At 54.8% G+C, this 18,893-nt stretch overlaps 1 protein-coding gene across 1 annotated transcript in view; it reads right to left on the bottom strand.

Annotated features, from left to right (window-relative positions):
- The window catches only part of STRA6 (stimulated by retinoic acid 6), a 33,223-nt gene extending 15,797 nt beyond the window's left edge, over positions 1-17,426 (bottom strand). The window contains exons 1-8 of the mRNA XM_030931232.1: positions 17,344-17,426; positions 10,503-10,569; positions 7,352-7,529; positions 2,621-2,687; positions 2,206-2,291; positions 860-999; positions 503-526; positions 155-321 (exon numbers count right to left, since the gene is read on the bottom strand). Of these exons, the coding sequence (XP_030787092.1) occupies positions 155-321; positions 503-526; positions 860-999; positions 2,206-2,291; positions 2,621-2,687; positions 7,352-7,529; positions 10,503-10,542 (702 nt within the window). The 5' untranslated portion in view covers positions 10,543-10,569; positions 17,344-17,426. The remainder of the gene's footprint in view (positions 1-154; positions 322-502; positions 527-859; positions 1,000-2,205; positions 2,292-2,620; positions 2,688-7,351; positions 7,530-10,502; positions 10,570-17,343) is intronic.
- Between the last annotated feature and the right edge of the window lie 1,467 nt (positions 17,427-18,893).

Here is an 18,893-nt window from a genome sequence, read left to right on the forward strand (position 1 = left end):
TGGAAGGGACATGTGTTTGAAGACATGGAATCCCATGCACAATGGAAGGCTGCAGGGCGGCCCGTCATGGAACCAGAGCTCAAAGGAGGCACTGTGGTTTGAGTAGGTTGCTCTGCACGCCCCTCTGCCCTAGGCCATTGTGGTCAGCGGTTACCTTGGGTGCCTGGGGACACTCTGCCCTCTGCCAGACCTGGACACCAAGGTGGGCCCAGGACAGTGTGCTGCCGAGCAAGTGTGCAGCTCTGTGGCCAGCTGTGGCACAGGCGGCCAGAGGGTAGTAGAGGGCAGCGTAATAGAACAGTCCCAGCATCTTCCAGGCCCCTGGAAGGTGAAACAAGCAGAGAGACCCATGCTGGAAGAGCAGACATGAGGCCGGTGGTGAGCCCACCCAGGCCTCTCTCCTGTCTCCAGCTTCCAAGCCCTTCAGCACGTTCAGCAGGCAAGAGCCCTAGGTTCAAATCCAGGCTCTCACTAGTCTCAACTCTGATCTTGGGCAAGTTACCTCTTGGAGCCTCAGTTTTCCCACCTGTAAAATGGAAATAATCACAGTATATTAGCAAGGGAAAAATGAGAAGGTATATATATGACGCTTAGCATGGTGCCTGAGTAAATACTCAATTTAAGATACTACTTCCCTGGCTCTCAGTTCCTCCACTGCAAAATGGGGCTAATATGCATACTTTGTGGCGTCATTGTAAAGACTGGATGGTCTGAAGAGGTCATGTCTCAGGATAGTAGCCCATCTCATTGACAGCTATTCCTGTTACCCTCATCTCCTTGAGCTCCGCTTAAAACTCCGAGACCCCACCCTATTCCCATCCCATCACACCAACCTCAGGGCCTGGGGGGCAGTGGGTACCTTGGCTAGGTGCTGAGGCAAGAGTCAGGAAGGGCAATGGGTCCTCGTCGGGGAGCAGCAAACACAGGGAGCTGAAGAGGACCATGAAGACAGCAGCAGGCACTGCCTGGGGCCTGTCCCCAGCCAAGAAATCCACAGGGCTAGCACAGAGGCAAGGACAGGGCAGGAAGGAGTTACTCAGCCCCTGCACCCCCATTACCTCCAGGCTGTATTCCATAAATCAAGGAGGTAGAGTCAGTCCCACTTTCTAGATGGGGGAATAAGACCCCTTCATTCATTCATTCCGTAGATATTTGTGGAGTGCCTCTTATCTACCAAGCTCTGGGTCCTGTGCCAAAGTGACTTGGGACATACATACAGTGGGAAGAAGCTCTAAGACTGCTCCCTCCGCCCACCCTGGAAGCTCCAGGAAGCAGCCACCTCCACACTAATTGGTCTGTCTGAGCTGGCAAACCTTCAGAGAACTCAGCGAGTCACAACATCCTTGTACAACGGCCGCCGCCCTGGGCTGGGTGTGGACCCGAGGCAGAGGGCAGACAGCGGGCATGGCTGTCCCAGGTATCACCCCTCTGGGCTCAGGGCAAGCCATTCAGACCCTCGGCTTCTGCACTGCAGCTTGCATTCACGCTCTGAGAGGTTCATTCTCCCTCAAGCACTGCCCCAGCCAGGGCAAGCTCTTTCTGGGGCCAACCGGAGACCCCAGGCTCGTTCCCTACAAAACCAGCACAGCAAGACCAGCCTCGGTGCACAGTCTGGGTTTGGGATGTGAAGCTGTCTATACCACCCATCACCTGCCCCAACCCTCTGGTCCCTGCCCCAACCCTCTGGTCTCTCGCGCAGTAGCCTGCCCAGCCCCATCTCCTCAGGATCATGCCTGTCCAGGCAGGCTCTGGGGTCACAGGGCTGAAGGAGATAGGAGAAGAAAGTTCCAGCTATAGGGGCTAGAGGTCAGTCCCCATAAATCTGCCTTCAAGCATTAGGGTCCAGATGATACCCTCAGGGAAGACGAGGGTCAAGATGGCATTGGGATGGTCACGTCAATCCACATATGGAGGGCTGCCTGAGAAGGTACACTCTGAAGCTAGGTCATGTCAGGCTTGTTACCCTAGGGTCTGGGTTGGAGTCCTTTCTCCCAGGTGGGCTTGTGCAAGTTCCTCCCCCTTCCTCTGGGGGTCCTGACTAAACCTGGAGACCTGGGTGGGCGTGAGGAAAGCCCCAGGCTAAGGGAGGTAGGGATGTCATTGAAGCCAGAGCTACCTTTTAGGTACCTAACAAATCACCCACCCTCCCAGAGTGACCCTGTCAGCTGGGCACCCTGAGTGGGGGTGCCCAGACATGGCACCAACCTGGGCAGGCCGGGCCTGCCGCGTACACAGTCAGGCCAGAGCTGGCGGCGCCTCACCAGCACGGCCAGGAGCAGCAGCACAAGGATCTAAAAGGAGAACGCAGAAGAGGGCTTGGGGTGCCCAGGCCTCCCCTGAGGGTCTGAGTTTGAGGGCTTGGACTCAGGCCCCGGGATATCCCCTACCTGCCCAGTGCACACTCCTGTGGCATCTCGGGGACTGGTCAAGGGGTGACAGACATCTGGGAGGTTGGACTTGCGTCCTGGTTTGGGCCCCCAGGCTGGGAGAACTCCCAGGTAGCTCCCCCCACCCAGGATCTCCCAGGGCCCCCATTCACCAGCCCCACTGGGAACACGGGTCCCACTGGCCAGGCTGGCAGTAGCTTTTGCAAGCCAGGTTCAACTTGGGTTGGACTCACTGACAGCGAGGCCAGGCAGGCGTGGTACAGGCCGGGTGGTACGCTGGTGTGGCAGGAGGGCACTTCCCTACAGAGCAAAGGAAGGCTGGCTCAGGCCTGCGACAGGCCCCACTGGGTGTGCAGATGGGTCGGGGGTTCAAGACTGTTCACACTGAGGCTTTACCCGCTACCTCCCTCAACTCTCTGATCCCTCCTACACAAGCCTTCCCAGTCCCACCTTCTCAGGGTCATTCTGGGGCCCTCGTGTTCCTGTGATGTGCCGGCCCCATGCCAGGCTCTGGGGTTATAAGACTAAAGGAGGCCGGGCGCGGTGGCTCAAGCCTGTAATCCCAGCACTTTGGGAGGCCGAGACGGGCGGATCACGAGGTCAGGAGATCGAGACCATCCTGGCTAACCCGGTGAAACCCCGTCTCTACTAAAAAAATACAAAAAAACGAGCCGGGCGAGGTGGCGGGCGCCTGTAGTCCCAGCTACTCCGGAGGCTGAGGCCGGAGAATGGCGTAAACCCGGGGGGCGGAGCTTGCAGTGAGCTGAGATCCGGCCACTGCACTCCAGCCTGGGTGACAGAGCGAGACTCCGTCTCAAAAAAAAAAAAAAAAAAAAAAGACTAAAGGAGATGGGAAGCTCCCAGGGGCAGCAGAGTGGACCGGCTCACCTTGATCACTTATCCTTTTTTTTTTCTTTTTTTTTTTTGAGACAGGGTCTTGCTGTGTCACCCAAGCTGGACTGCAGTGGCGATCTCGGCTCACTGCAGCCTCAGCCTCCTGGGCTCAAACGATCCTCCCACCTCAGCCTCCTGAGTAGCTGAGACCACAGGTGTGCACCACCACGCATGGCATTTTTTTTTTTCTGTATTTTTAGTAGAGACAGGGCCTCATCATGTCACCCAGGCTGGTCTTGGATTCCTGAGATCAAGCAATCCTCATGCCTCAGCCTCCCAAAGTGCTGGGATTACAGGTGTGAGCCACTGTGCCTGGCTGAGCACTTATTCTTGCTCACCCAGATGCTTCCTGTCCTTCAAGGCCTCCCCTCTCCAGGAAGCCCCTCTGACTGCTCCTGGTCTCACAGACCTCTTCTCAGAACTGTGGTTGAGCACACTACCTGGGTCAAGCAGTCAAGGGTTTGGCCCTATGATTTGCCCTCTACTCACTGCCATCTGAGGTTGGTCTGTGACTAAAATGATCTCCCCTGGTCTGTCTCTTTTCCGGCTTCCCTCTCAACGAGAGCCTCCGTGGACAGCCATGGAGGTTGGCCACTGCAAAAAGATGCTCAGCCAAGGGAACGAGCAGGCCACCCTGCTCACCAAACCCAGCACCCGCTGAACTGAATGCACCTAACTGGGGATCCCTTTCTCTAATTCCACAGAAGCTCTCTATGGCCTGGCAATGGTCCTGCACTCACCCTGGCTGAGCACAGAGGTAGACCCACAGTGGAGATAGGAGTCACTGAGGACAATGAAACCCTCCACTTCCCCAGCAGAATCATGTGGTGGAGAAAGGGAATGAGGCAGGAGTCCTGAGCTCAGGGCTGCCCCTGGCCCTGGGAGATCAGGCAGGACTGGGTCCCTGGGGAGCGGTAGAGCTAAGGGTTTTCCCAGCTTGGGCCTGGGAGAGCCAGAGGGAGGATGGCAGCATGGGTGAGACCAGTGCGGTCTGGTGGGCGAGGGCCTGAGATGGAGCCTGGGCTGCGGCCAGTCCCTGCTTGCCCAGAGGGCTCAGCCTCCTGCCAGCACACTCTCCACTGCATGAAAAGAGGCATCAAGGCCGCATTATCCAGGGGAGCACAGATCCCTGGGACCCTCTGCTGGGTCAGCTTGGTCTGTCCTGCTCACTTTCTCTCAGGAAATCCCAGCGGTTGAGCGGTGGGAAAGAAACCAGCCACTTGGTGGACAGGCAGAGTAAGTCAGCTCTGGACAGCTTCTTGGCCAGGAGATCAGCCTCTTCCCCAAGTAGAACTGGGGTCCTGAGTAGCTGCCATGCAGGGAGCAGGTTTCCACCGTTGGTGCTCCAGTCTCAGGCTCCCCACCTCCAGCTCCAAGGCCTCTCATTCCAGTGTACAGGGCAGCCCTCCCTCTCAGCCTGCATCTCCCTGCATGACTAGGTCCTGCTCCACCTGTATACCTGGGCCCAGCAGGGACTTGGAAAACTGTCCCTGGAGTAGTTTGACCATTTTCCTATGGACCTTACCCCAAACCACTCCCACCCCCAGAAACGCCCTCCAGGGCCCTGCTTGGGGGAGCCTCTGGCCCTTTCTGTATCACCTGAGGTCCCCATCTGACCTCTCAGCTCAGTGTGAGGGGTCAGATGGGGATCTCAAGCGGCACAGAAATGAGCAAATGTTTGGCTGGTGGCTTGTGGCCCCATGTTTTGTGCCATGGGACAGCCAGGATGGCACAGACATAAAGACCTTGGAGAGGGTGGCGAGCTTGATCCTGGGACAGGCACAGCAGGTGCTGAAGGATGCAGAGGAGGGAGAACTTTGGGCCAAAGGAGGTGGCATCTGATTGAGTTTAAAAGATGGTTACTGACCGGGCGCAGTGGCTCACACCTGTAATCCCAGCACTTTGGGAGACCGAGGCAGGCAGATCACCCAAGGTCAAGAGTTCGAGACCAGCCTGGCCAACATGGTGAAGCCCCGTCCCCACTAAAAATACAAAAAACTTAGCTGAGCGTGGTGGTGTGCACCTGTAATCCCAGCTACTCGGGAGGATGAGGCAGAAGAATCCCTTGAAATGGGGAGCAGAGCTTGCAGTGAGCCAAGATCACGCCACTGCACTCCAGCCTGGGCAACAAGAGCGAGACTCCATCTCAAAAAATAAATAAATAAAAGATGGTTGACATCTCTTTAGGCAAAGAAGGGGGAAAGGCAGCTCCAGGTGGAGGGAAGTGCATGAGGAAGCAGAGGGGCAGGCAACAGGCAGCGTGGCTGGGGCTGGTCAAGGCCTCTAGTTTGATTGCAGCCCAGAGGTGAGGTAAGATGAGGTTACAGCAAGCATGGGAGGTCCTGGGAAGCCACTGAGGATATTTGAGCCATTGAATGTTCTGGATTTTAGGAAATTTCTGTGGCTGACTCCACTGCCATCAGTGTTCATCCACCCCAACTCCAGCCTGAGAGTGCTGGGGCACTGGGCACTCCAGAGCTCTTCAAAGCTCTGAAGCAACATGTCCCCAGGGTATCTGACTCACAGACAGAGGTGAACCCAAGTTCATCTCCTCGGGATTCCCCGAGCTCCCAATTTTCTGCTCCCACTTCAGGGGAAGGGGGATGGCAGGCAGCTTAATTGGTTTGGCTAAGTAAGTAGATTCAAACAAATCTCTTTATTCTGACAGGTGCCATGCCCTGCAGTGGGAGAAAGGAGCTGAATCTTCTAGATGTCACCCACATGAGGGACTGGACTCCCCATCACCTAGTGCCTGACATACACACAACTTTATTCTGAGACCATGCTACAGCTACAGGCACCTGGCTCCCGGCCAGTGTCCGGGCCCTGAGGCTCCCAAGGACACAGCTTCAGATTAGAGCCTTCACCTAGGTCAGAAACCATCCTCATGGGTTCCTAGGCCTCTCCTCATTCTGGTCCCTCGCAGCCCACACATACACAGTAGGACATGTGGAGCCCACAGGCTCTCGGTCAATCAGGCAAGAAGAGTGGGGAGCACGCCCTTGCTGACTGCAGGCTATTTTCCAGGTGGTCAGAACCCTGAGTCCTCCAAACAACAGCTCCTTCCCCGAGGCCTGGGCGGAGCCTCTGTCCCTCCTGGATGACCCAAGCCCAGCCAGGCCGCAGCCCCAGCCCCTGGGGAGGCACGCAAGGATTTTTCCTTCTCAAGTTTCAGGTTTTGATGGAGAACAGATGTGCACACATCTGGCTCGGCAACCCCCAGCCTCACCTTTCTACTTCTCCAAACCCTCAGACAGAGCAGGGAGGTAGGGGATGGGGCCAGGCCTGGGAACAACAAGGGAGAACTGGCTCTGGGTCCTACACAGGCAAGGCATCCTGGCAGGAGGTGGGGGACACAGAAGGGGTCCAGCTCCTCCACCAGGGCGCCCAGACTAAACCCCAGTAGAATGGACCCAGGCAAAGCCGCTGTGGCCGGGTTCTCAGGCCACCCGGGGGCGGGCTGCCTCCCTGCTCCCATCCTTGCCTGGGCTGGCCTCAGCACTCTTGCTGAAGGGAATAGGCTCTCCTCATCCTCTGAGACCATCCAAAGACAACAAAGGTGCCTGTTTGCTCAGTGACTTCTTCCCAGGCTTTCTCCCTTTGGTTCTCTGCCTTCACCGAATCCCCCAGCCTGCCCAGAGAACCTGACACTTTGGAAACACCACACCCAAATGCTCACCACAGAGACCAATAACCCCTTGAAGACAGGTCTGCTTGCCTCAACTGCTCCCAGCAGCTTCCCCATCCTGGCTATGGGCCAGAATCACCCAGGGAGCCATCCTTGCGGATCTGAATCTGCAAAGAACACTAAAGGAATCTGTATTTTTAACGCATCACACAGGTGCTTAGGTATCTTTACAGCAGGGTGAGGGGTCTTGTTCTCATGTAGCAGAAGCAGAGACTGAATGAACCCCAGAGAGGCTGTGACTTGCCCAAGGTCTCACAGCAAATGAGTGGCAAAGCCAGACCTAGCAGCCCCTGACCAGGAGCTGCTCCCCGGCCAGTTGCAACCTCTGCCATCACCCCATTCTGATGGCCGACAGAGTGAGGTTGGGGGGTTCCACACTTACCCCTCTGGCTGGAGCTCCTCGCCGCCCTGGGGCTCATCGATGTACCAGCTGCCATAGGAGTAGTCCTCTGTGGCCCCGAGGGAGGTCTGGTTCCCTGCTGGCTGGGACGACATTCTCCGGCCCTTCTTCTTTAACCCCAGGCGAGAGAAAAAAAAGCCACTACGGATGTGAAAAGAGGCTTAAAAGAGAGAGAGAGAAAAAAAAAAGAAAGATGGAAAACCCAAACAAAGAAACATTTCTCTTTAATCCTGAAGGTTACTTTCTTACTTTTAGCTCTCTGGGAAAAGCCCGTCTGGGACTGAGGGCCTGAGCAAGCTGGCACAGGAGGAGGACAGGGCCTCTCGTGTCCCCTCCTCCCTTCCCGCCCATCGCACCGGTCCTGCAGAGATAGCTGTCCCCTTGGGGCCCCGGGGCTCCTGCTGGCGCATCTGTCTGTCTGACCAACCACCAGCAGGCGTTTGTTCAAAGGACCATTTTCAAAGAAGGCTTGTCCAGTCCGAGCTGCCTAGAGAGACGCCCCTTCCTTCCCCCTTCCCAAGCCCACCTAGACAGACCCACAGACACACCAGAAGGGAGGCCCAGGGAGGAAGGAGTTGCCGAGATGAAAGGGTAGGCAGGCCACAGCCAGCTCCGCACTGCCTGCCTGGGCCCTCCCAGCTGGGCTCCCTTCCCCTCCCCCAGCCTCAGCCTGCCCCTTTCTGGCCCCTTTGGGCCTCGGTGCTGGAAACACACCATAATCCTTGACAAAGCCCCCCTCCTGGGGGAGGAGGCCCCAGCACCATTGGCGGCCTGAGCGCTGCAAGGGTGTGGCCAGGAGCCACCCCCGCCCCCGCACCTGACTTCACACACATACCTGCCTTCAGCGCCTGCCCCAGAGCTCCCACGCCCCTGCCCGCCACATCTGCAGTGCCCCACACAGACAGGAGACCAGCATTGCAGCAACAACCGAGGGAGACCAACTGCTGGGGCTGGGCTGGGGCGGAGGCAGGGAAGGGGAATCTGTCCGTTCCCTCTCCTAGGGTTTCCATGAAGGAGGCAACATGTGTCCACTGGTAAACCCTTTTTGTTCCTACAACTTGATTTCACAAGAAGATAACTCACCCCCACAAGGCGGAAATTAGCTCTTTAAACACAAACCAGACCCACGGGTAGGCAAGAGGAGCCCCGCCTGCCTTCTGCTCCTCCTGGAGTGAGGTTGAGGGTGAGCAAGGCAAGGTCTGGGCCAGGGAGGAGGGCTCCTCCTCATTCTCCCTCCCCAGGAGCAGGACCCGTGCCCCAGCCTGAAGGGAGGAGCGAGAGGCAGAAGAAGGTAGAAAGCAGTTCTCAGGCCACAGTCCCTGGTGGAGGTTTAGGCCCCTGCAACTGTGAGGGTCTCTGTCTTTCCAATACCCTACAAGGGACTTGGGCTTTGACCCTATCAGCTAAGACAGTCATTCAACAGCTTTTTTAAAAAGACATTATTCATTTAGTCTTTTAACTTAAATGTATTGAACACCCACTATGTGCCAGCACTGTTCTGAGCCCTGAGGCAGGAGACATTAGAGTTCACGGGGAACACGGCCAGATAACTAAATCCCCTCCGAAGTCTGAGGGTTACAAAGGGAAGCACAGGCTGAGCTGGTCTGTACCATGGGAAACCAAATTTAGTCCAAGAGTATTTGGGAGTAGGGGGAGATTCTGAAGAAAATAACCTTTCCATGGTGATCTGAAGGGCAGAGAAGAGTCAGCTGAGCAGAGGGTGGCAGGCACAGGATGGGGATGGGGGTGGGGGGAAGTGTGATCCCCACAGAGGAAACAGCAAGGGTGAAGTCTCAGAGTAAACAGGGCTTGAAATCCTGGAGGAGGCTGTCATTCAAATTCCCAAGCCCACAGGGCAGGATTAGGGGCTGAGCACCCTGCTAGCCTGAGTTCCTCCCCATTCTTTCCAAATGGCCCTTCTCGCAGGAAGAGGGTTCTGTTGCTCTCCACCATCCCACAGAGATATCAGCGCCTGCAGACTCAGGGCTGAACCCGAGCTTTATTTGATGTAATGCAGGAACCCACACTGGCCCTTCTGATCCCAGGGATGCGGGAAACTTGCCTTCCAGGCGCCGGTGTGAGCTTCTGGAGGGCGGGACTCTATCCCTGCCTTCCCTCCTCCTGCCTTCCCCTGATGCACAGCGCCTGGCCCTTGGGTAAGAAGGACTTTAGAAACTGAGCTTGGCAAAGCCATTGCTTGTTCTGGCGGTCAGTATTCATTAGTGGGCCTGTCCTACACAGGCTGCTGCTGTGCCCTGAGGTTCACCAGCTGGGCTTCCCAGAGCCCCCGTGCCCACACCAGAGCCCAGCAAGCCCTTCCCTGCTCAGGGGTCTCAGACTCTTACCTTAGGGAGCAACCGACTCCCATCTGATTTTAAATCCACCTCCAACCATTGGAGTCCAGTTCCAGACAGGGAGCCCACTCCCTCTACAAGGCAGCGATGTCTGGGGTTAGACATCCTTGCCTATCAGAAACCATGCCCTTTGGCCAGGTGTGGTGGCTTACACTTGTAATCCTAGCACTTTGGGAGGCCGAGGTGTGTGGATCACCTGAGGTCAGGAGTTGGAGACCCAGCCTGGCCAACATGGCAAAACCCCATCTCTACTAAAAATACAAAAAATTAGCCGGGCATACTGGTATGAGCCTGTAATCCCAGCTACTAGGAAGGCTGAGGTAGGAGAATGGCTTGAACCCGGGGTTGGGGGGTGGTGCTGAGGGTGCAGTGAGCCGAGATCGTGCCATTGCACTCCAGCCTGGACAAAAGAGGGAAACTCCATCTCAAAAAAAAAAAAAAAAGAAACCATCCTCTTCCTTGGAGGAAGCCTAACTCTGCCTTCCCCAGGCTGGTTTGGCAGTGAGCAAGATGAGTCAAGCCCTGTACCAAATGGAACCTGATGTATGGTAGGGCTTGAGGGACACGACACGAGAGGGGAAGAGAAGAGAGACAGACGGGAGTTGGCTGTTTGAGATGAGGTGGTCAGGGAAGTCCTCACTGGGAAGGTGGTATGTCGCTGATACCTGAGGGGAGAGAGGGAGGTACCAGTTGGGGACTGGGGTCATCTGTTCTGCGTTGATCTAAAGGAAAGCCTGACTCTGGGTAACTTATAGGGAAAGGGGGTTTATGTGGCTCACAGTTCTGCAGGCTGTGCAGGAAGCAGCACGGCACCAGCATCGGCTTCTGGGGAGGGCCTCAGGAAACCTACAATCATGATGGAAGGTGAAGGGGGGTCAGGCAGGACACTTGGCGAGAGAGGGAGCAGGAGAGATGCCAGGCACTTACCAATAGCCAGCTCTCACATGAACTGATAGAGCAAGAACTCCCTCATCACCGCAGGGAGGGCACCAAGCCATTCAGGAGGGATTCTCCACAGTGACCCAAACACCACACACCAGACTCCACTTCCAACATTGGGGGTCACTTTCAACATGAGATTTGGAGGGAACACACATCCAAACCATATCAGGCACTGAGGAAAGGCAATCAGGTTGCCTGAAGGAGCCTCCATCCACCCAGGGGCTGCAGTCAGGCTGGCAGAAAGGGACCCCAGCCGAGTCCAGGCACAGTCCCTTCCCCACCCCCCATGGAGAACCCAGTGCCAACAATGCCACCTCCCTCCTCATGGGGAGACACAGAGCACAGAGGCCACCAAAGGAGGCCTTAAGCAGAGGGGAGGAAATGGTGAGCTTCGTCCTTTTCACCTGGCGTGGGCCTAGCAGGCAGAGGGCAGCCTTGTGCCCGGTACTTTGGCCAGGGCAGAGCTGGAAGGTCCAGAGGTAAAGGCCAGGTTTCTGCATGGCAGAGGAGAACGCCTGGTTGGGGAGGCCACCTAGCTGGATTTGAACCCTGGGACTGGCTATGTGGCCTTGAGTGAGTCTTTTCCCTTCTATGGGTCTCACTGGCCTCTATCAAATCCAGCCTGGAGATTCTCCAGTTGTGAACTCTCCCCTCAAGGCACCCCTCCCTGCATACCAGTAACCAGTTGTAACAAGAAGCTCACAGAGAGTGGTTGTGACTTCCTAGGTGAACCCATTGCTTCCCACCTGCCCCCTCCTGGCCCACAGCTGCCCTGCCCAGTCTGGTGGGGGCAGAGGGGCAGGCTGAGTTGAAGATCCATGGATAGCGGGTAGCCGTGTGGCTCAAGCTGCAAGGTGAGCCCACTTCTTGAGCCCAAGGTACCTCCTCAGCTTGGGGCTAGAATCGCTTGGAGCTCCCATCTGCAAAATGGGAGGCTTGCCTCTGAGCTATTAGGAAAGATGCTACCTGGGCAGATGGCAGGAGGCAAAAAGTGTTAGGAAGAGAAGGATGGTAATGATGTGCCCCTGAAGAATTTCTCCAAAAGCCTGGGCAGCAGAGTCAAGGGCCTGCCCTCTGGAGCTGGCTTTAAAGGGGCACTGATACCCAGGAAGGTCCAGCCCTGCCCTCAGGAGAGGGCAGGCTGGAGAGCAAAAGTGCTCAAAAGACAGAACTGCCAAAGACTGAGGAGCAGGGAGGGAAAGGAGGAGATGGCTTGTGCAGTTTTGCAGGCTCCCTGGAGGAGGGGGCCTGGAGCAGGGAACTGAAGCCATGGAAGATCTGGAATGATAGCAAGAATGAATTTACACGTGTCTCAGGAGTGCCAAGAAGGGAAGTCTGAGAGACAAGGAGAGAGCAGCATAGGGGTCAGGGCAGGGCTGCCTCGCTGTGGCCAGCATGAGCCCACGTGGGCACTCAGATGAGGCTGATGCCAGTATCCAACAAGCAGCTCAAGCCAGCAGGACTCCCAGCTGGGCACAGATTGGCAGGTGGCTAAGCCCTGCTCAATATGAGAGGAGGTCCTAAAAAGCTTCTGGACTCTGAGCCAATGAAGGCCATCTGCCATTTGGGCTTGGCACAGAGCTGCTACGCCCCTCGGGTTGGAGCTGGCCCATGAAGGCCTTGGGACAGGGCTTCCTTCCTCTCCTGTTTTTGTTCAAGTTGATTAAACCTGAGGAATTTTTGCATCCAGGAACAGAGGCCCACGTGCATGCCTTCGGCAGCCTGTGATTATCAAATCCTCAAAGGGCAAAGTGCTAAGCTTAGAAGAAGCTAACAGCAGGCCAGAAGGAATGGGGAAGGCCAGCAGCATCCCCAGAACCTCAGAAACATCCCCTCAAGGACTCCCAGATCTGCCAGAGCACCTCCAGAATCTCAGCAACATTCCTGAGTTTCAGTAATGCCGTAAGAACCCCTCCAACCTCAGTATTGCCCCCGAAGAACCCCCAGACCTTCAGTAACACATGAGAACCACTACAACAACTTCAGGACACTCAGACTCCGGCAAATCAACCACAGATTGGAACAAGATGTTCAAAAGCCTGTGAGCATTTGCAGAAAGCCTGGAGACCCCTGTTGCTCTCCACCCTCCCATCTCTGAGTCCTACAGCAAACCCAATAGTTCTACAACACTCAAACCTCAGGAACACCCCCAACTCCCACAGCACAGAAGAGAATGCCCAAGAAAGGGGCTTCAGTCCAGGAGCTGGGGGATGGCCCCTGTGCTTACCTGTGCAGCCCAGTCCCCTTGAGAATCCATGAATAAGCAGCCAAGAAAGTCAACCTCATGCGGGCCCGTGAGCTCAGAGTGTGCCCTCAGTGGCGCAGCACACTCACACACACATCCTACAGCCCTTTGCACACACACGTGCTTAATTCTGGCACCAGACCAAGTCTGCCTCCACCCAGTGGGCTGGAAGGCAGTGTCGTTGGCTGCCGTGCTCACGGCGGGAAGAGTATGGATGGCTGTCCACCTCCTGTCTCTCTATGTCCTACCTCCCCTGCCATGTGGGAGGGTCAGAAGCACCAGCTGATGTGCCCTTCCTGCAATTCTCATGCCCCCTCACCAACAGCATCATCATAACATAAAGGATTTAGACCAGGCTCTCGTATGAAGGTGGACACTGGTGAGGAGGAGGAGGAGGGTAGCTGGCTGTTCCAGGGGAGCAGCATGTTCTTTCCCTCTCAGAGAGCTAGGCTAGTACTGACCTGGAGGAGGGAAGGCAGATTTCAGCTCAGGACAAAGGTAGCCTTCGTACTCTAACAGAGTAGTGAGGGCCCCATCAAGGGAGGCAATCAAGAAGAGGCTGTTAACATCAATATGCAACAGAGGGTTTCCTGCCTTCAGAGGACTAGACACAAGGCCATGAAGATTCCCCAGCTATAAGAGCCCCACATTCTCTGTTTCCACCACGTTTCTCCCTGGAGAAGGTCACCATGGTGTGTCCTTGAGATGTAGGCTTTATGCTGCCTTCCTTCTTCACTGAGGACATTGACTGCTGGGCAGATTCCCTGACTTCTCTCTCCTTGTTCCGCTGCTGACCACAGGACAGGGCTCTCCACCAACGTCTTGCTCACAGGCGGTCAGATTCAACTCAGACAGGACTCTGTGAATGTCTCACGGCCTTTTGGAGCCCCTCAGTGTCCCCTGAGGGCAGCCCTCCCCAGGTCTCCGACATTATTCATCAGAATTGCTCCAGCCTGTGACTCTATTCACTTCCTGCCCCTAGGCCCTGATTCCTGCTCACTCCCCATCCCTCACCCCATGCACCTTCTCCCTGTTCCCTGACCTGTTCCAATCCCATCTGGCCTCCCAGGCTTGGCTCCAGCCTACCTCCAACCAGGGCGCTCTCCTGACCTCTCCTTTCCTTGTCTCTTTCCTTTCCTTTATTGATCACTCCCGGAAACTTGTCCCTCCAGGCAAGCAGGATGCTCTCAACACAGGGCCTCCTCCTCTGAGCCCGGCTCCAGCTAGGCTGGGATCCTAGAGGGGTGGCTGGTTGTGTGGTCTCGGCAGTTGGCCCTGAGCAGTGGCCCCAGCACCTGCTTTAAAAGGTGCTTGATCTGCTCCTCCCGGAAGACAGCTCCCTCCTTCCCCAGTCTGGCTCTGCCCCTCCTCCTGCCCTCATAGACCTCCTGCCCCTGATTCCAGGATCAGAGGAGCCCACCCCACCCCCATCTCCAGCTCAGGCGCAGAGCAGGGGCTGGGGCCCCACACAACACACAGGGAGGCTTGTCTCCAGCAGTAGAGCCTCTCCACACCCCCAAACCATTTGCTCGAAACTTGATCTCCTTGGCCCTCAGGCTTCTCAGTGGAGAAGCCTGCACAGGGCTTTGATGGCTGAGTTTCCCCAGATGTGTGGCCTTAGAGAAGCTGAGGAACCCCCTACTTACACCCATTTGTCCCCATCTCTCACTCCCAGGGGGCCACTGCCTGATGAATTGCTGGAGGGGAACCACCAGCTCAGCTTTTAATAACCGGATCCGCATCCTGCTGCCCAGCTGGGCTGAGGGCCCTGACCATGCTAAGGGGAGTCATCACGGGGCTTCAGGGATGGAATCCCAGATATGATCTATTCCTGGGGGAAGTGAAAAAGGCCCCCTCGGAGATTTCTCTTCTATTTCTCACTCCTCACAGACAGGCTGGCGTTCTGGAGTCCTGCTCTTTGCCCCAAGTACATGCCTGCAACCTCCAAGGCTGCAGGACAGTCAACTGCATCGCCCCTCACCTGAGCACAGGCTCACCCTGCCCTCCTTCCCCTTCCTAGAGGGGGCATCCTGCAGGGATACAGACAAGACTGGGGAAGGAAATAGCGCTCAGAGGGTGCTCCAACTGAGTGCTGCGGCAAGCAGGGCGGGGAGGGAGTAGATAAAGTCCGGGCCAAGAAGCAGGGCCCTAAATTCTCAGGAGAAGGGCCCTGGACAGGTGGTCTCTTCTTCCTTGAAGGAGAAAGGGAGTGCTACCTATAAAAATGTGGGACCACAGGCTTTTGTATGTAAGATTGGCTTCCAATGATAGTGAAAGACCCTGGAAGAGAGGACTAATAAGGGGGATGATGCCAGAGCCAGGCCTGCCCAGTGGGAGGCAGGGAGAGAGGGAGAGAGAGCAGCTCAAGCCGAGACAGGGAAGCGGCCAGCCAGCTTGGATCTGATCACCATCTTGTCCATGGAGAAAAGGATTTTTAGTTCCAAAGGGTTAAACCCACATAAAGAGAAAATTAACCTTTGGCACACTTTTAGGAATCCATTCCCAAGGAATGCCTGTGTGCATGTATATGGAGACAAAATTCCCAAGGCCGTTTGTAATGGCAAAAATAATTGGCAACAACCCCAATATCCATCCATAAATGCTGATAAATTGACACGCTGAAGTACTATTTTGCTGTTAAAAAGAATGAGGTAATTCTCTGTGGACTGACGTGGCAGAACCTCCAAGACGTATCGCCAAGTAACAGTAACCAAGAAAGCAAGTTGCTGAACAATACATAAATCGTGATCTCATTTTATGCTTCTTTAACTAGGTAGACATATGTGTATGTATGTGTGTATACATAAAAAGTGAATCTGGCAGACACACAGCAAACTGTTCACAGTGGTCACACTTGGGGGAGGGATGAATTTTGGAGAATGAAGGAGGATTTTTCACTTGTTTGAAATGTATATTTTAAAACTCATATTGCATGTGTAATTCTTTTTAAATAAGCCTGCTATGAGTAAGGATCTGTGAAGGCATCACTGAGCTGTGTGAAACTGATTCCGTCCCCAGCGCAGTATTGCACATTTCCCAGTCTCCCTTGAAGCTAGATGTAGCCCTTAGACTAAGTGTTGGCCAGTGACTTGGACAAAGAGTATTGTGCGTAATTCCCAGGTTGTGTTCTTAAAAAGAGAGGTATTTTCTTTACCCCTCCTCCTTCTAGCTGGCTGAAAAACAGTTGTGATAGCTGGATCTCAGGCAGCCATCTTGGACTACGAGATAGAAGCCATGAGTTAAGTAGAATAGAGCAGTAAGTTAGCGGCAAAGACAGAGCCTTAGCTAAGGCCAGGTTATAAGGCTGAAGGAGACTCCTGCTGTACCCCAGACTCCATCACATCCAAAAGAAACTTAAGCCCAGAGAGGCCACATGATGCGCCAGGGTCAGTGACTGACCTAGGGAAAGTTTTACCAGAGATTCCCCACCACCACTACCACACACACACACACGCACACACACATACCCCTCACTGCTTTTCCTCAAGAACATTCCTTCCTAGAGCTTGGACTCTGTTTCACTATATGGTTGGGGGACTCCTGGGATTGAGGGAAGGCCCCCAGTGTTGATTAAGCCAAATGGCAGGATTGGGACACACCTCTCAATACTCTGTCAGATAACACAGCAGAACCCCTGCCCACTGGTAGGTCTGCCTGTCAATATCTGCACCTGGCTTCTTTCTTTCTCTCTTTCTTTTTCTTTTCTTTTCTTTTCTTTTTTTTTTTTTTTTTTGAGATGGAATTTCAGTCTTATTGCCCAGGCTGGAGTGCAATGGCGCTATCGCGGCCCACTGCAACCTCTGCCTCCCAGGTTCAAGCGATTCTCCTGCTCCAGCCTCCTGAGTAGCTGGGATTACAGGCATGCACCACCGTGCCCAGTTAAATTTTTTTGTATTTTTAGTAGAGACGAGGTTTCTCCATGTTGGTCAGGCTAGTCTCGAACTCCTGACCTCAGGTCATCTGCCCACCTCAGCCTCCCAAAGTGCTGGGATTACAAGCGTAAGCCACAGTGCTCGGCCCCTTTCTCTCTTTTTATGTTTGTCCTCCTGTCTGCCTTTCTGCCCCTGTCCATCAGTCTCTGCCTGTCCCTCATATGCCACTCTCTGTTTCACCCACTCTGTGTCTGACTCAATCTCCCTCCTTTCCTTCTGTCTCTCTCTACTTTCCTTCTGTCTCTCCTTCTCCTTCTTTCTCTGTCTAACTCTGTGTTTCTATCACTCTCTCTGTTGTTTCCTTTTGGTTTCTCTCTCCTGCTCTTTGTTTTGCTCCCCATTCCCCAATCTGGCTGTGAAGTTTGCATCTCTCCTCTTAAAGGTTTTAGGCAGTACATTTTCTAAGCTAGCCCAGGCCATGCCTAAATCTCTGATCTTGGGCCTTGTCTTATGCTGACTCCATGCTGCCCCTGCCATCTCCTGCCCTCTTTCCCACCTTACCTGCTCTGTCTGTCCCCAGTGCTGCAGGATGAGTGGTGCTGGTCTCAGGATCCACAGTCTTCAGGGCCCTGGGCTTAGACACCATCTCAGGGGTTTGTGCCTTCAGAGCCTGGTGGAGCAGCCAAGCAACTGGGCACATGAAGGCAAAGGTCAGTGCTGCTGAGCAGTAAGGCTACCCTCTCCCTCCCGCCAGACCAGGAACTTTAGCCCCTCCAAGGCAAGGCTGGCAGAGGGGGGCTGTCAGGGCAAGCGCAGGGATCACTGATGCTGCCCTGGCTCCCCTCCTCCAGCTCCTCCTCAGCTGGAGGTCAGAGCAAAAGGACTTGAGGGATGGCCCAAGACTCTCCTGACAGTGCTTGGTGCTGGAGCCCGGAGCAGGAGGCCAAGAGAGGAAAAGTGTGTTATCCGATGGCACTGGCGTGACAGACAGGATCACAGTTACTACTCGTGACAGAAAGCTTCAAAGTAGCCAGGCCCCTCGGTGGAAGGAAGAGACTAGGCTTCTAATTTTGTCTTTACTCCTTACTGGCTGAGTGACCACAGATGCAGCCTGTTGGAACTCAGAAAATAACACCCCAAAATGAAAGCCTCAGAAGCAAAAGTGACCTAGCTTTCTCTTGCCCTCCTGTCTCTCAGACCCGTTCTCCCCCAAGGACAGATGTAGAAATGAGAATCCCTGCTCCTCCAGGTGGGTCATAGAAATCAAAACCCCTTTTCCCCAAAGCCAGCCATAAAGCCTACAGACTCTAACTTTCCCCGATTTCTGTGTAAAAATGGGCCACAAAGAAATTCTCAGGCCTAGGTGGGGCACGGTGGCTCACACCTGTAATCCCAGCACTTTGGGAGGCCGAGACGGGTGTATCATTTGAGGTCAGGAGTTCGAGACCAGCATGGCTGACATGATGAAACCCCGTCTCTATTAAAAACGCAAAAATTAGCCAGGCAGTAGTGGTGCACACCTGTAATCCCAGCTACTTGGGAGGTTCAGGCAGGAGAATCGCTTGAGCCTGGAAGGTGGAGGTTACAGTGAGCCAAGAATGCTCCACTGCACACCAGTCTGGGCGACAGTGAGATCCTGTCTCAAAAAAAAAAAAAGAAAAGAAAAGAAAAGAAAAGAAATGCAGAAAGTCTCAGGCCTACCTTGTTTGATCGCAGGCCAGACCTCCACTCCAGAGTCCTACCCATGCCCACACCCAGAAGGAAGAAATGCATGCTCAGAGAGGCCAGGAAGAAATCCAGACAGACAGGCCTTGCTGGGTGTCCCCACTCGGTCTATTACATTACATCATTGTCATTTTTGACCAATCATATCGCTACACAGGTGTCCATATGTCCTTGAAACTCAGCATAAAAATGGGCAATTTTCCCTGTATCTCTGGATCCTCATTCGGAAAGCTCCTGTGTACGCCTCTCCTATTCACCTGCCTCTTGTTGGTGATTTCCAGCTAAACTTCAGAGGGCGATGGGGAAGGTTTCCCCTGGCCCCTGCAGGGCCCTCCATGCTCAGGGGCTCCAGTTTTCCCATCTGTGCGATGGAGGGGGACTGGCTG

This window comes from Rhinopithecus roxellana, chromosome 5 (genome assembly GCF_007565055.1).
Source record: "Rhinopithecus roxellana isolate Shanxi Qingling chromosome 5, ASM756505v1, whole genome shotgun sequence".
NCBI lineage: Eukaryota > Metazoa > Chordata > Mammalia > Primates > Cercopithecidae > Rhinopithecus > Rhinopithecus roxellana.